This window comes from Mobula birostris, chromosome 6 (genome assembly GCF_030028105.1).
Source record: "Mobula birostris isolate sMobBir1 chromosome 6, sMobBir1.hap1, whole genome shotgun sequence".
Classification (NCBI taxonomy): domain Eukaryota; kingdom Metazoa; phylum Chordata; class Chondrichthyes; order Myliobatiformes; family Myliobatidae; genus Mobula; species Mobula birostris.
This window is the reverse complement of record NC_092375.1, coordinates 139,763,034-139,777,452: the sequence shown is the minus strand read 5'-3', so window position 1 is coordinate 139,777,452 and position 14,419 is coordinate 139,763,034. Positions and strand designations below refer to the sequence as shown.

The 14,419-nt window shown below is 45.0% G+C and overlaps 1 protein-coding gene across 3 annotated transcripts in view; it reads right to left on the bottom strand.

The window, feature by feature from the left end:
• Positions 1-14,419, bottom strand: part of LOC140199414 (aryl hydrocarbon receptor-like) — a 148,216-nt gene that overhangs the window by 12,873 nt on the left and 120,924 nt on the right. For all 3 annotated transcript variants that reach the window (XM_072261468.1, XM_072261469.1, XM_072261470.1), the window contains 4 exons: positions 14,158-14,281; positions 4,763-4,902; positions 2,249-2,451; positions 1,620-1,729 (listed from right to left, as the gene is read on the bottom strand). In XM_072261468.1, the coding sequence (XP_072117569.1) occupies positions 1,620-1,729; positions 2,249-2,451; positions 4,763-4,902; positions 14,158-14,281 (577 nt within the window). The remainder of the gene's footprint in view (positions 1-1,619; positions 1,730-2,248; positions 2,452-4,762; positions 4,903-14,157; positions 14,282-14,419) is intronic.

Here is a 14,419-nt window from a genome sequence, read left to right as displayed (position 1 = left end):
ACCTGATCCAACTCAGCCTCAAACACAACTGATTGTTCCTGTGACCTATGCACAGGCCACAACACTGGTTTGCCTACTTACAGATCATGTAGGTATGCTTACCTGTATCTACGCAACCTGCACAGGTACCATATCACTGGTCAGACAACCTATGCCTCTATGACCTACATCAGTTGTCTGCCTACCTGCACCCATTACCTAGTAACAAGAATTCCATTGGTAGCCTACCTGTGTCAGCCAGACAGGGACCACATCACTGCTCTGCCTACCTGTACCTGCCTTTGCCTAGTCAGAGGCCCCATGAGTGGTCTGTCTTCCAGCACAGTCACCACCCGTTCACGTACGAAGGCTCACTCTGTTCTAAACCCACCAACTTTCTGTCTCACCCAGCCCCTTAATTCACACAGAAGATGAAAAATCTCCAGCAAACACTTGAGACTGGACTTAACAGAGGATGCAGTACCAAGCCTGATGTAACTCCTACCTCATCTGGTACTCATGGTTGACCAGTTGACTGGTTGAACTGGCAGGTGATGGAAACGTAGGCACTGCGTTTTGCCAGCCAGACCCCTCCCTCTTGTAGGAGCTCGGACAGAATCATATTTGCATCCCACACGTGTCAGGGTGTCAGAATGAGTTGATACACTGTGACTGCCTTCCCTCAGTGGGAAGTTCCAATGCCTCCAAAACAGAAGCCACCCCCTCCACATCCAGGGCCAGAACCATTGAGGACAATCAGCCAATGGAGCATTTCAAAATCAAAGTTTAAAGTAAATTTATTATCAAAGTACATATATGTCACCATATACTACCTTGAGATTCATTTTCTTGCAGGCATTTATAGGAAAATAAAGGAATACAATGGAATTTATGAAAAAAACATTTAAAGATAACAACCAACGTGCAGAAGACGACAAATTGTGCAGATAAAAAAATAACACTGAGAACACAAGTTGCAGAGTGGAACATGAGTGTGTAGGTGGTGGAATCAGTTCAGGGTTGAGGTGAGTGCAGTTATCCATGCTGGTTCAGGAGCCTGATGTTTGCAAGGTGATGGACTGGGCTGTATCCATAACTGTCTGGAGATGCTTATGTCTAATACTTGGAGAATATTAAATTGAGTACGATCTCTTCCCTCAGATGAAAGACAGCACTGCAATATCACGAGGGGACAGGAGTCATCCCTAATGGATTATTCAATAACTGTCAGTAGACATTCGCTCGTGGCGGGAACTCTGTGTGAAAACTGTCTCTCACAACAGAAGATTAAATTTCATATGTACTTTGATGCCCATCAATTGCTTTGTCTCCTCCTAGGCTTCTGAAGGGTACAATATAATTGTACTATTTGATCTTTAATATATAGCCAGAGGTTAGTCTTTAATCTTCAAACCATTCTTTAATGATTTTTCAAAATGACAATCAAAACTCCTTCCCTACTTTCTTCCTCTGATCACCAGGTGTAGTAGAGTGAAACAGTTTGACTTCATCCATCCCCCCCCCCCCCCCCCGGCACTGTGCCTCAAGTCCTACTCTGGTGCCACAGCTCCCCCGCACTCCCCCCCCCACCACCACCTCCGGTCCTTCCCCAGAGCTGAGTGCCCTTCTGCTGTACTCACTTTTCAAGTGATTGTCGGCGCAGTACATCATGTCAGCCGCGTGAATGAACTGGTAACCGGTGCCCCGCATCCGCAGCTCCATTTCCGTGTAACCCAGTACAAATTTGCCCCTGTAACGATGGGGTAGAAACAACAGAATGCAGGTGAGAATGTGATTGGGAGGCCAGCCCAGAGGTAAGCAAGGTCTGGCTCCTCATCCAGCCCGTCGCCAGCTCTGAACACACTAGTACCCAAGGATTCCTTGACTGTGACTTGTTGTGGCAGCAGAAAGGCTGCACTAATCCATCTGATTGGCCCGGGCTTTGAAAACAAAGCGTGGAACTCTACTGATCCTTCAGCAGCACCTCATTCTGTCTATGCTGACCCACTGACCAATCCTACCCCAGATTACAGTAATTTTCACTGTAACCTATTCTTCATACATTCCCATCAAACACCAAGTTTTACTGTCCTCCAACCAGCAGGGGGATATTTACAATGGCAAAACAACCTAGACCTCCCCACCACACCCACACACAGTCATTTGCTGGCTGGACCAACCCTGACTCTTCTACAGGGGTGAGGGCAAGGGACAGAACTTAGGATTGACCACTTCCCACCCACCCACCCCACCAACCCACAGAACATACTTGGTGTCACACGCCAGTGGAGTGAAGTCGAGCTTATGCTTGGTCTGGAAGATGAGGGTCTTGGTGCGGACCTCCAGGATGGAGGGGGACTGAAGGGGAGTTGCCAGGGCAAAGAGAGCCAGCTGCGGAGGAATGGGAGTGCCATCCTCAGCTTTCTTGTTCTGTCCATGCAGAAATTTCAGCCGTCCTTGAAAGTTCAGGGTCTGCAATTCAGACAGAGTCACTCAGTAGGCACCAATAGAAAGAAGGGTACAATCAGTGGAAGAGTGTGGGCGTTAGTAGATCCCTGACGCATATACAAATAAATGTTCTGTAAAAGCAGGAGACAAGCTTGATCCCTGTCACCGTGTGGTTTGTTTGACCATTTCCTTGTCTCCAGGTCAAGAGGCTGATGTTTCGTGTCAAGGTGCAGAAGCTTGACTTACAAAACCCGAAGCGGACACCGCAGTTCTGTACGGGGGTGCGCAGCGGCATCTAATTGGATGCTAGTCCGAGGTCGCATATGCTCTCCCAAGTGATGGATGCGGCATTCATTCTGAAGGAGTCTGTATGAACTACCCCTGTGTTTCTCACCAATGTATGTGCCTCGATCAACAATAAAAGAATTGGTCTTTAAATCCATATTGCTTGATGTGTGCAAACTGGTGGTCATATCAACTACAGTGCAATTGTGACAACAATTCAGTAGTTTGGAACTTTTGAGATAACAGGGATGTGATTATAAGTACAATTATTTCTCCTTGTGGAAGTGGAAAGAGGTGCATACATGTTAGCTGAGTTGTGGGCACGCTATATTGGCACAATCCTTGCTAATTTGATTTGATGCAAATGACACATTTCACTGTTGCTGTTTCTTCCTCACATGGGCCAGCAGCCACCATCCCCTTCCCTCTCTCCAACAACTTTCAGATGAAGATAGGGTGAGTGGTCACCTCCCATCAATGGGGAAGTTTGACAGACCCAACAAATGCTTCCATTAGTGTCACTCCTAACAAGTTGCCTGGATGAATCCACAGTGTTGGGTCACCAAGTGATTTTTTTTCCCTTCCTTTTTTTCCCTTGCTTTAATTAAAGTGAACATGCCACCCCGTCATATTTTGACGCCATCTTTAATTCTAGTTTAAAATTGCTGACCCTCTCCACCTCTGATCCTCTGATGAGAACCGACTCATGGACCTCTGGTTTCCTTCTTCTGAAGTCAATAATCGGTTTTGCTGACAGTCAGTGAGAGGTTCTTGTGGCACAACTCAGCCAGATTTTCAATCTCCCTCCTACGCGCTGATGCACCACCACCTCTGATTCAGCCAATGACAGTGGTATCATCAGCAAACTTGAATATGGCAATGGAGCTGTGTAAAGCAAGTACAGCAGGGGGCTAAGCACACAGCCTTGTGGTGCACCTGTGCTGATGGAGATTGTGGATGTTGTTGCCAAACTGAACTGACTGGGGTCTGCAAGTGAGGAAATCAAGGATCCATTTGCAGAAGGAGGTAGTGATCTGAGTCAAGAAAACCAGTCTAGCCTCGCCAGTCACTTCTCATAACTGAAACACTCCATCTTGATGAATGTCCTCTGCATCTGCTCTAGCCTCAGGCAACATCCTGGTAAATCTTTTCTGGACTCTTTCATAGAACATAGAACACTGCAATATAGTATAGGGCCTTCAGCCCATGATGTTGTGCCTACCTTTTAAAACCTAATCTAAAATCAATCCAACCCTTCCCTCCATTCTCTATCATCCATGTGCCTATCTAACAGTTTCTTAAATCCCTAAATGTATCTGCCACTACCACCATCCCTGGCAGGAGATTCCACACTTCCACCACACTGTGTTTAAAAAAACTTACTTCTGATATTCCCCCTATACTTTTCTCCAATCACCATAAAATTATGTCCCATTGAATTAGCCATTACTATTAGCCAATAGTAGAGCTGCTGCCTCACAGTCACAGAGACCCAGGTCCCATCATGACTGAGGGTCATCTGTATGGAGTTTGTGACTGTGTGGGTTTCCCCCAGCTACCCCGCTTTCCTCCCACATCCCAAAGACATGGAACTGGTGCGTTAACTGGTTGCTATAAATTATGTCTAGTGTGCTAATGGTAGAATCTGGGATTGGGAGTGCTGATTAAGATTTGGAGGGGTTATGAGAATAAATAAAAATAGTAAATATAATCAATATAGGATCAGTATAAACGTGTGGTTGTTGGTCAGCACACACTCAGCAGGTAAAGGACCTGTTCTGCCCTACCTCTCAATGAACACCTGACACCTGTGTCACCAAGGCTATGGACCAAGTGCTGGCAAACTGCAATGAGGAGAAGACTTGATGGTTAGCACAAACATGGTAGGCTGAAGGGCCTGTTTCTGTGCTGTATGATTGACGTTGTTTCAGCTGGGACGACGGCTGGCAGGGAAGATAGCTCAACAACTTGAATGAATAAGTCCTTGCTTCAGTTTTGTGCGAGGCCTCTACACGTTGAAAAGAAAGTTAAGAGCTCAAGGTTTACGTACCAGGAAACCCGACGAATTGTCCAGAAGACATCGGAATCGGCAGATAAAATTCCTCTCCATAAAAGGGGAATTCTCAGGAGGAAGTTGAAGAAGATCATAAGTGACAACGTTGGAGCAGAGGTTATTGCTGTCCGGAATAGCTGGATGGTGAACCAGAAAGAGATGGTTAAGTCAAAATATACACAACTATGAAATAAAAAGGCTTGAAATATTCAGGCATTTTGGACAGAGGATTTAAAGCTGTTTACTGAAGACATGCCTTTACCTAAAAAGGGTGGGATGGACTTGCCTTGCCAGTGCCATTCATTAGGAATTCATGAATGAGTTGCCTCAATCAACCAGAAGCACCTTTCTCCCTTACTCTAATTCTGTGCCCATTTTCCCCCACCTCCTCCTTTCTGCCAGGGCTATGCAGCTCACTCTAACCTTACTCGTTGCATGCTCACAGACATAAGAAAGGGATGCACATCTTGAGATGATACACTAAACAGCATGGGCTTCAACCAACCCGAACTCTAATGCTGCTTTCTTTACAAGACTGATTAACGAGTCACATGGAACATTTGTAATAGATTACTGCTTGAGTGGATTACCAAATCGTGATTGTATTACAATGTTTGGGTGCTGTATTTTACCATTAGTAACTGGCACAATTCATAATTTAAACCATTCTTCGGTAAGTGAAAAAAACAGAAACTATTCAGACAAAAGAAAACCTTCCACCAGCTATGGGAATTCTGCCAGATATCAGTGATTGCAGAACCTTGGTTGAACAGTTTCTTGTTCATTTCTGTTGCACCAAGGAACGATTGAAGGAAAAAAGAATTGTGTTTTTCCTGCCTTGTCCTTCTGGCCAGAGGATTTACTGAGGCCATATCAAACCTGCAACAGCAAACCAAAAACATTCCTGCCTCCCCCGATCTGATCCTTACCTCACCCAATCTCTCTACAACTAAAAACTAACACTTTTTTAAAATTAAAAAAACAGGAGATTCTGCAGATGCTAGAAATCCAGGGCAACGCACACACAAAATGCTAGAGGAACTCAGCCAAGTCATGGAGCATCTGTTGGAGGGAATAAATAGTCGACATTTCAGCTCAAGATTCCTCATCAGGACAGGAGAAGGCGGCGGCAGAAGCCAGAATATGAAATTCTCCCCCTGGGAATTACCAGAAGCTAGAGAAACCAGTCTTCATACCCTTCAGGTTGGAGACTACCCATACAGATATCAGGTGTTGCCCCTTCAAACTGAGTTTGGCTTCATCATGGCTGTAGAGGCGGTTATGGACAGACATGTCAGAAGGGAATGGGAAGTCCAGTTGAAATGGACAAGCATTGGGAGGTTCTGCCACTTACAGCAGACAGAGCTAACATCAGCACAAGAGATTCAGCAGATGCTGGAAGCTGAGAAAGAACCTTTGCTCAATTCCTTCAACTCCACCTCATCTGCTCCCAAGATGAACCTTGCCTTTCCAAGATATCAGAGCTAACAAAGAATGGTATTTCTCTTCATCCACCACTGATGCTACCATCATATACATCTCCTCCATTTCCCGGTCATGCATGCTGACTCCATCTTCCTACTGCCATAACAGGGATAGAGTGCCTCCTGTCCTCATCTTCCACTCCATGAACATCTGCATCCAACACATCAGTCTCTGTAACTTCCGCCATCTTCAACAGGATCCTACCATCAAACGTATCTTTATTTCTGTTCACTCTCTGCTTCCTGCAAGGATTGTTCCCTCCATGATTCCTTCTCTATTCGTCCCTCCCCACTAATCTCTCTCCTGGCACGTATCCCTGCAGGTGACAGAAATGCTACACCTGCCCATTCACCTCCTCCCTTACCTTCATTCAGGGCCCCAAACAGTCCTTCCAGGTGAGGCAACGCACCCTCTGCAAACCTTCTGGGGTCACCTATTGTATACAGTACTGCCGTTACAGCCTCCTCTGCATTGGTGAGACGTGACGCAAGTTAGGGTACTGCTTTTTCAAGTACCTCCACTCCAACTGTGAAAAGCAGAATTTCCTGGTGGCCAATGGGAATTCCTATTTGTATTCCTCTTCTGACATGTCCATCCATGGCCTCATCTTCTGCCACAGCTCCGGGTAGCCTCCAACCTGATCACATGACATTTCATTTCTCCTTCTGGTAATTTTTTTCTTTTCTCCATCCCCTTCCCTCTTCTCTTCTTCCCACTCTGGCTTCTTACCCATCCTCCTCACCTCCCCCTGCTGCCCCACTCCTCCCTTTCTCCCATGGTCCATCAGATTCCTTCCTCTCCAGCCGTTTACCTTTCCCACCCATCAGGCTTCACTCATTACTTCCTAGCTATCCTCCTTTCCCTCCCCCTCCCCCACCTTTTTATTCTGGTGTATTCCCCCTTCTATTCCAGTCCTGATGAAGGCCCAAAATGTTGACTGTTTAACTGTTTATTCGTAGATGATGCCTGACCTACAGTGTTCCTCCAGCATTTTTGTGTGTTGCAGAGCTGATTTTTTTTCTCTCTTTTTCACAAGGTTTACAGCCCAAGACATGAATTTTGTTTCTCTCACTCCACAGATGCATGCAGTCTCTGACCTGCTAAGTGGTTCCAGCATTTTCCGTTTTTTTTCATTTCAGATTTCCACTACAAGTAATTTTAATTTCCATTGAACCTAAGGATTCACTTTGCTTGCATAAAATAACCCCGTCACACCAGTAACAGGTGTGTGTTACACAGATCACTAGATCCTTTCCTCTTTCTGCTACGATTTATGATTGAATTGCTGATGGACTTCTGTAGGTCTTCAGGACAAAGGTAAAAGAAATCTCTCCAATTATCACACCTCAGCCTTATGTGCCTTCCCCTAAATAATTAGCATACACAGAGCAAACAATGGAAATAAAATCTATCCTTCTAGCACTGTAAAATTAGCTGTGACAGCATCTTCTGTTTTTGTCATGGGACATCCCATCAACAATATTCAACAACACCAAGTCCCAAGCCCTGAGTGAAGATGGGATCAGTTCTCTTCAGTAATGCCCTGCAATACTTATATGACCAGCATTAATCCCACGAATAATACACAGCAGAATTATCTGTCACTCACCCACTGGCCTGGTGGGAGCTTCCTAAGTGCTAATGGAATGCTGTATTCATGACAATACAACAGTGACAACCCATTAAAAGCAGCGATGGGGTCAGTTGTGAGATGCTTTAGAGCAGGGGTGCTCAACCTTTTATGCACTGCGACCAGTTTCATATTGACAATATTCTTGCAGACCGGCCGACCCAGGGTGGCGGGGGGGGGGGGGGGGTGCCAACGGACAAGAGTAGCAGTCAAATATGTTGTTTACCCCGAGAGACTACAATGACCATGAAGCCTTGTGCGGGCACTAGTGCGCATGCGTGTACGTGCCGATTTCATTCTACAAATCGTTTTTGGCGATTCTGTTCAGGGAGGGAGGTGTTAATCATGACCAGAATATAGGTGATAAGTGGCTAATACACTCAATTTCGTTTCTAAAAGGATTTATCTAACGAATTTAATATTAAACATACAGCGCATATTTTCCTCGCATGAATATAGCGATAAGTCAATTATCAGGGGAGCTTGAAGTAAGTGTTGAAGGAACTTCCAGTAGAAATGGTAGAGGCAGGTTCGATATTATCATTTAAAGAAAAATTGGATAGGTATATGGACAGGAAAGGAATGGAGGCTGAGTGCAGGTTGGTGGGACTAGGTGAGAGTAGCGTTCGGCACGGACTAGAAGGGCAGAGATGGCCTGTTTCCGTGTTGTAATTGCTATATCGTTATATAAGTAAGCCAATAGCATCAAAACATTTTAGGTAACGTTTGGATATTAAACACACAGCACATATTTTCCCTGTATGAACATATAAAATCATTGTAACACACTAATATCGCTGAATCAGTGCGAGCGTTGGGCTGAATACTTCTTTCCTACAACAGGATGGTCCTATCGAGGGGTGATGGGAGACAGCGATACTCAAAGGGAGTTCCTTATGTCCAGTCTATTCTGCAGTTTAGTTTTCGTTGCATTCATTGCAGAGATATGTTGGAAATGGAAGCAACGTTTTCAATGCTTTTGCGGCTATCTCAGGATATTTAGCCTTGACTTTGATCCAGAATGCCGGCAGAGGTGTTATGTGAAACATACTTTTCAGCCCGCCGTCATTTGCAAGCTCGAGGAGTTGATCTCCTTCCCGCGCTGACATGGATGACGCGTGCGTAATGACCTCGCGTGCGTTCAACCTCAACAGTGGGCATGACAAGGAATGAGGAAAGGTGCAGCTGACTCCTATCGCCAAATCATATCGTTTCCTCGTGGCCCGGTAGCGCATGCTTTGCAGTCCGGTATCAGTCCGCGGCCTGGTGGTTGGGGACCACTGCTTTAGAGCACCCTATAAGGCTTGTGAAAAGTGCTATATAAATACACTTCTTCCATTTTTTGCAGAATGACCACTGAAGTTAAATTGCTTATAACCTACATTTCCTTTTATAGCTGCCAGTAACCCACAACTCTTTTACTGAATGTGAAAATACAGTGAACTCTGGTAATTCACTATTCGATTGTTTGGAAATGATCATCTGGCTCAACGTGTGTTGATTCTTGCATTCCCTTGAACTCGGTTCCCACACTCCCTCTAACTCATATGGACCCCAGTTCCCAAGCTCTCTTCACCTCCTTGGAACCCCAATTAACACACTAACTCACCAGGACCCCACCTCCCACAATCCCTCTGGGACTCTATGCAATACGCAGGACCCGGTCCCACACTCAGACCAAGTTCCCACATTCCCACTAACTCACTGAGACCAAGGTACCCACAACTCTTTAAATCACAGGAACTCCTGGTTACAAACTGGGACCCCAGTTCCAGTCTCTCTTTGCCTCACTGGGGTTCCAATCCCTGGCTGCTTTCCACTCAATGAGGCCCTGTTCACACATTCCTTCTAATATACCAACACCCCATTCCCACTTCCCTTGAATCTAACTGAGAAAATGTATTATCCTACAACAACATGGAAAAAAAAGTGAATTCAAAGTGTGCTGGAGTATTACTAAGGAATAACATCTAATAGTCTGGAAAATCTCCCAGTTTGATACCACAAATTCACAAGCTTCACTTTAAGAAAAGTTCAGCCATCCCACTCATGGACAATGATCACTTGGACACGACCTCACTTTTTTAAAATACATATTATTTCTGTTCCTTGCACGTTTTTTAATCTATTCAATATACGTATACTGTAACTGATATTTTTTATCATTATATTTTATTTTCTTCTAGATTATGTATTGCATTGAACTGCTGCTGCTAAGTTAACAGATTTCACGACACATGCCGGTGATAATAAACCTGATTCCGATTCCTAGTTTTTCCACAATGCTTGTGATGCAGCGCTGGGCGAGTGGCCCACATCCAGTGCAGGAACGCTCGTCAAACAAATAGTGTTCACCATATCATCAGTTCCTGGGCTACTGATATGACTGGCACCTTTTCCAGACCTGAACCATCCCAGCTTCCGTGTTTGACTTGGGCCCAAGCTGACAGTCCTGACGAAGGGTCTCGGCCTGAAACGTCGACTGTACCTCTTCCTAGAGATGCTGCCTGGCCTGCTGCGTTCACCAGCAACTTTGATATGTGTTGCAAGAAATACTACTTCCTCTTTAACGTGGCTGACTTCCACTCCTAACATTGTCCCACTGTTACTGAACTTCTAATCCTGTTTGCACAGTGAGCCTGCTCCCACCCTCCGCGAGCTTCAGCCGATCCAGCATTCCCCTCAAGAGCCAGAAAGATGGAACTGAGATTCAGGTTTTTGAACAGTCCATGAACCCACTCGCCATGTTGCTCTCACTTTGCAATATTTTTATGCATTTCTTATTGTAACTTAGTAATTTTTTAATGTGTTGCACTGTACTGCTGCCACAAAACAAATTTCACAACAAATGTCGGTGATGATCAATCTGACTCTGATTCTGAAGGCAAGACCTTACTGAACGGAGGAGCATCCTCAAGAGGTACAGGAGCCTGAAGATCCAAACTCAACTCAGGAACAGCTTCTCCCCCTCTGCCATCAGACCCCTGAATGGATAATTAACCCATGATCACCATTCCTCCTTTGCACTGTATATTTATCCTTCTATTTATGTAGTAACTTTTTAACAATTTGCACTGTATATTGTAGCTTTTAAAAGTTCGTGGCCTGCACTGTACTACTGCCATAAAACAACAAATTTCATGACTTCTCTCAGTAACGGTAAAATTGACTTTGAGTTCAAAGACCCATTCCAGCTCCTATTCTTCACATTGTAAGAAGCCGCCAAGTCTGAACCTGAAATATTGAAAAGTGTGAGTCTATGTGAAACAGTGAAGATGGAAGTGATGGAGATCAGCTTCGAAATATATCCAGATTCAGCCTCTATAGAATTGAAGTGGGGAGTTCATAACCCTCCTGGAGGAGGGATTCCCCTTCAGTTCTCTATTAATAACCCTCCTGGAAGAGGGATTCCTCTTCAGTTCTCTATTAATAACCCTCCTGGAGGAGGGAATCCTCTTCAGTTCTCTCTTAATTGGACAATTCCTTATAGTGAAGTTGTGCTGCCTCAGTTTACATTGCCTCTCAATGGGAAACAAGTCCTGTCTCACAAACCTAAGTAAAATTACCAGACACTGGAGACACTCAGCAGGTCGGGCAGCATCTGTGGAAAGAGAAACAGAGTTAATGGCTCAACTCCATCTACAAGTCTGCAGAAGAAAGTCGGCCAGATCTCAATAATGAAGAGTTGGAGTAAAGGAAGGAGGTAGAGTTTAGCAATTTGGTGCCATGATGGGTACAAGTTGCAAAAGCCTGAAAGCATGTACACCTTGCAAGGTCAGCTATACCCTGCTGTTATAAGACAATTGAATGGTTCACTAAGACAATAAAATAGGCTCTTGACCTCACAATCTACCTCATTATGATCTTACCTGCTCTGCACTTTCTCTGTAACTGTTAAATCTTATTCTGCAGCTTTTACTGTTTTATCTTGTACTTTCTCAATGCAGTGTGGTAATGCATTGATCTGTTTGAACAACATGCAAGGCAAGCTTTTCATCCTACCATGCTCGATGAGACAATAATAAACCAATTCCAGCTCAATCAAACCAGGTGCCTGTCTCCCTGTCCTCATATGTAGTAGAGTAGATAGCCGTCGATCCCAGGGAATCTTGTGTTTGCGCCTCTGGTGGACTGCGTCCTCTCCAGGGCACAAATCTGGGCAGGAAGATTTGAAGAACCGGCTGTTGCCCATGCAGCGGGTTCCCCCTCTCCACATCACTGAAGCAGTCCAGGGGAAGGCCAAGTTCCGATACAGCTTGGCACCAATGTCGTTGCAGAGGTTGCCAGAGTGAAGTTGTAAACAACATCAAACTGTCTTAGGGACCCCGGCTCCAGATTTCTTCCTCGGGGTTTACTCCCGAAGCCTTAGGTATGGCCGCAAGGCCGCAGAGCCTTAAAATCAGAGTTCTCCTTCTCCTAGGCGGACGAGCTTTCCTGCTCCCAGGCACCATTCAAGGCTGAGGAGCCCCACCTGCCCGAATACACTAGCCAAAATTATATCATATAGGAGGATTCGGGCCTTATCCATAGCTTTGGGACACTCCATGTACACAAAATATAGAAAGTATTCTGCCTTATTGTCCACCATCTGAAACATTCCTTGCCTCCTCCACTGAAGCACTCTGTACTTGTCATGAAATGAACTACTACAACAGTCTCCAACCTCTGTTATTTATGTTGTGGCTTTTGAATGTTTGTCATGACTCTTGTCTAGGCTGAATTTCGGTGCATACGTCTAACATCTGTGGGTTTCCTTGAGGAGTTTTGCCCTAATTTTTCATTTCATTATGTCAATCAACTTTTGCCTTTAGAAATTATTTCTAATGTAATGCTCCCAGTGTGCATGGAAACACACCGTCTCCAAGCTCTCCTCTGCCATCCGTACTTGTTTGACTCGGAAACATACCACTGATCCTTCACTGTCACTCAGACAGATCCTGGAACTCCACAGACCATGAGACATAGGAGCAGAATTAGGTCATTTGGCCCATCGAGTATTTCCACCATTCCAACATGGCTGATTTGTGATCCCTCTCAATTCCATTCTCCTGCCTTCTTCCCCGTAACCTTTGACATACTTACTAATCAAGAAGCTATCAACTTCCGCTTTAAATATACCCAAAGACTTGACTTCCACAGCCGTCCATGGTAATGAATTCCGTAGATTCACCATTGTCTGAAGAAATTCCTCCTCATCGCTGCTCTAGAGGGATGTCCTTGTATTTTGAGGTTGTGCTCTCTGGTCCTCAACTGCCCCACTAAAGGAAACATCCTCTCCACATCCATTCTTTCTAGGCTTTCAATATTGGATAGGCTTCAATGAGAAACCTCCTCATTCTTCTAAACTCCAGTGAGTTCAGACCCAGAGTTATCAAGTGCTCCTCATATGTTACACCTTTCATTTCTGGGATCGTTCTTGTGACCTCCTCTGGACCCTCTCCAACGCAGTACATCCTTTCTTAGATTGGGGGCCCAGAACTGTTCACCATACTCCAAGTGCAGTCTGACTACTACTGAATAAAACCTCAGCATTACATCCTTGCTTCTACATTCCTTACCCAACAGTGCCGTGGCAGCATCTTCAAGGCATGAGTCATGCAGACAGCTCAATGTCATTTCCCTCAGGGCATTTAGAACTGGGCGACTGTCACTGGCCTTGCCTACAAAGCATTCAAACTGAAAGTGAAGCCGGCACTTCAGGATTCAGAAGCAGCAGGCAATCAGCTGGAAGAACTCAGTGGGTACTGCAGCATCCGTGGGAAGCGAAGAAAGTCGACATTTCGCACGAAAACCCCGTGTCTGCACCACTGAGTTCCTCCAGCAGACCATTGCTCCTGATTCCAGCACTTGCAGTTTCTTGTAACTTCAAAGCTTACTTTCTTCCTTAAGTGAAGGAAAGTTTGACATTTTCTTCTCACAAATTCTTTACAGCAAATGAAGAACACGAGAGATTATACAGTTGCTGGAAATTCAGAGTAACACACACAAAATGCTGGAGGAACTCAGTAGGTCAAGCAGCATCTATGGAGAGGAATAAAGAGCCCAAGGATCTCAGCCTGAAACGTCAGCTTTATTCTTCCGCAAAGATGCTGCCTGACCGGCTGATTTCCACCAGCATTTTGCATGTGTTACAGCCAATGAAGTATGATCTTTGAGACACAGTCATAGTTATAATGCAGAAAATGTCATTATTCAGGTGCACTTTGGCACTGTTCCCAACATGTTTAACACCAGTACAAAAATGAAATTTTGACAGAGAAATCAGCAAATAACTCACTGTCTTTGTGGGAATTGGTTTCTTGGCAGGCTGGTGGATTTAGGGCCCAGTGGAGCTGCCGTCGAAACAGGGGCCGGTCATCCGTGTGTATCAGCTCAAACACACTCTGATGCACCAGGTCTGACTGGAAAAGAACAGAATAATCCCATTAAGTCAATCCACCGGTCAGGCAGCACAGGGCCGTGAATAAAGAGCAGCTGTGAAACCGAACAGAGGCACAGAAAAATTCTCCACATTCCTGGGAGCAAAGCATTAGCAAGCC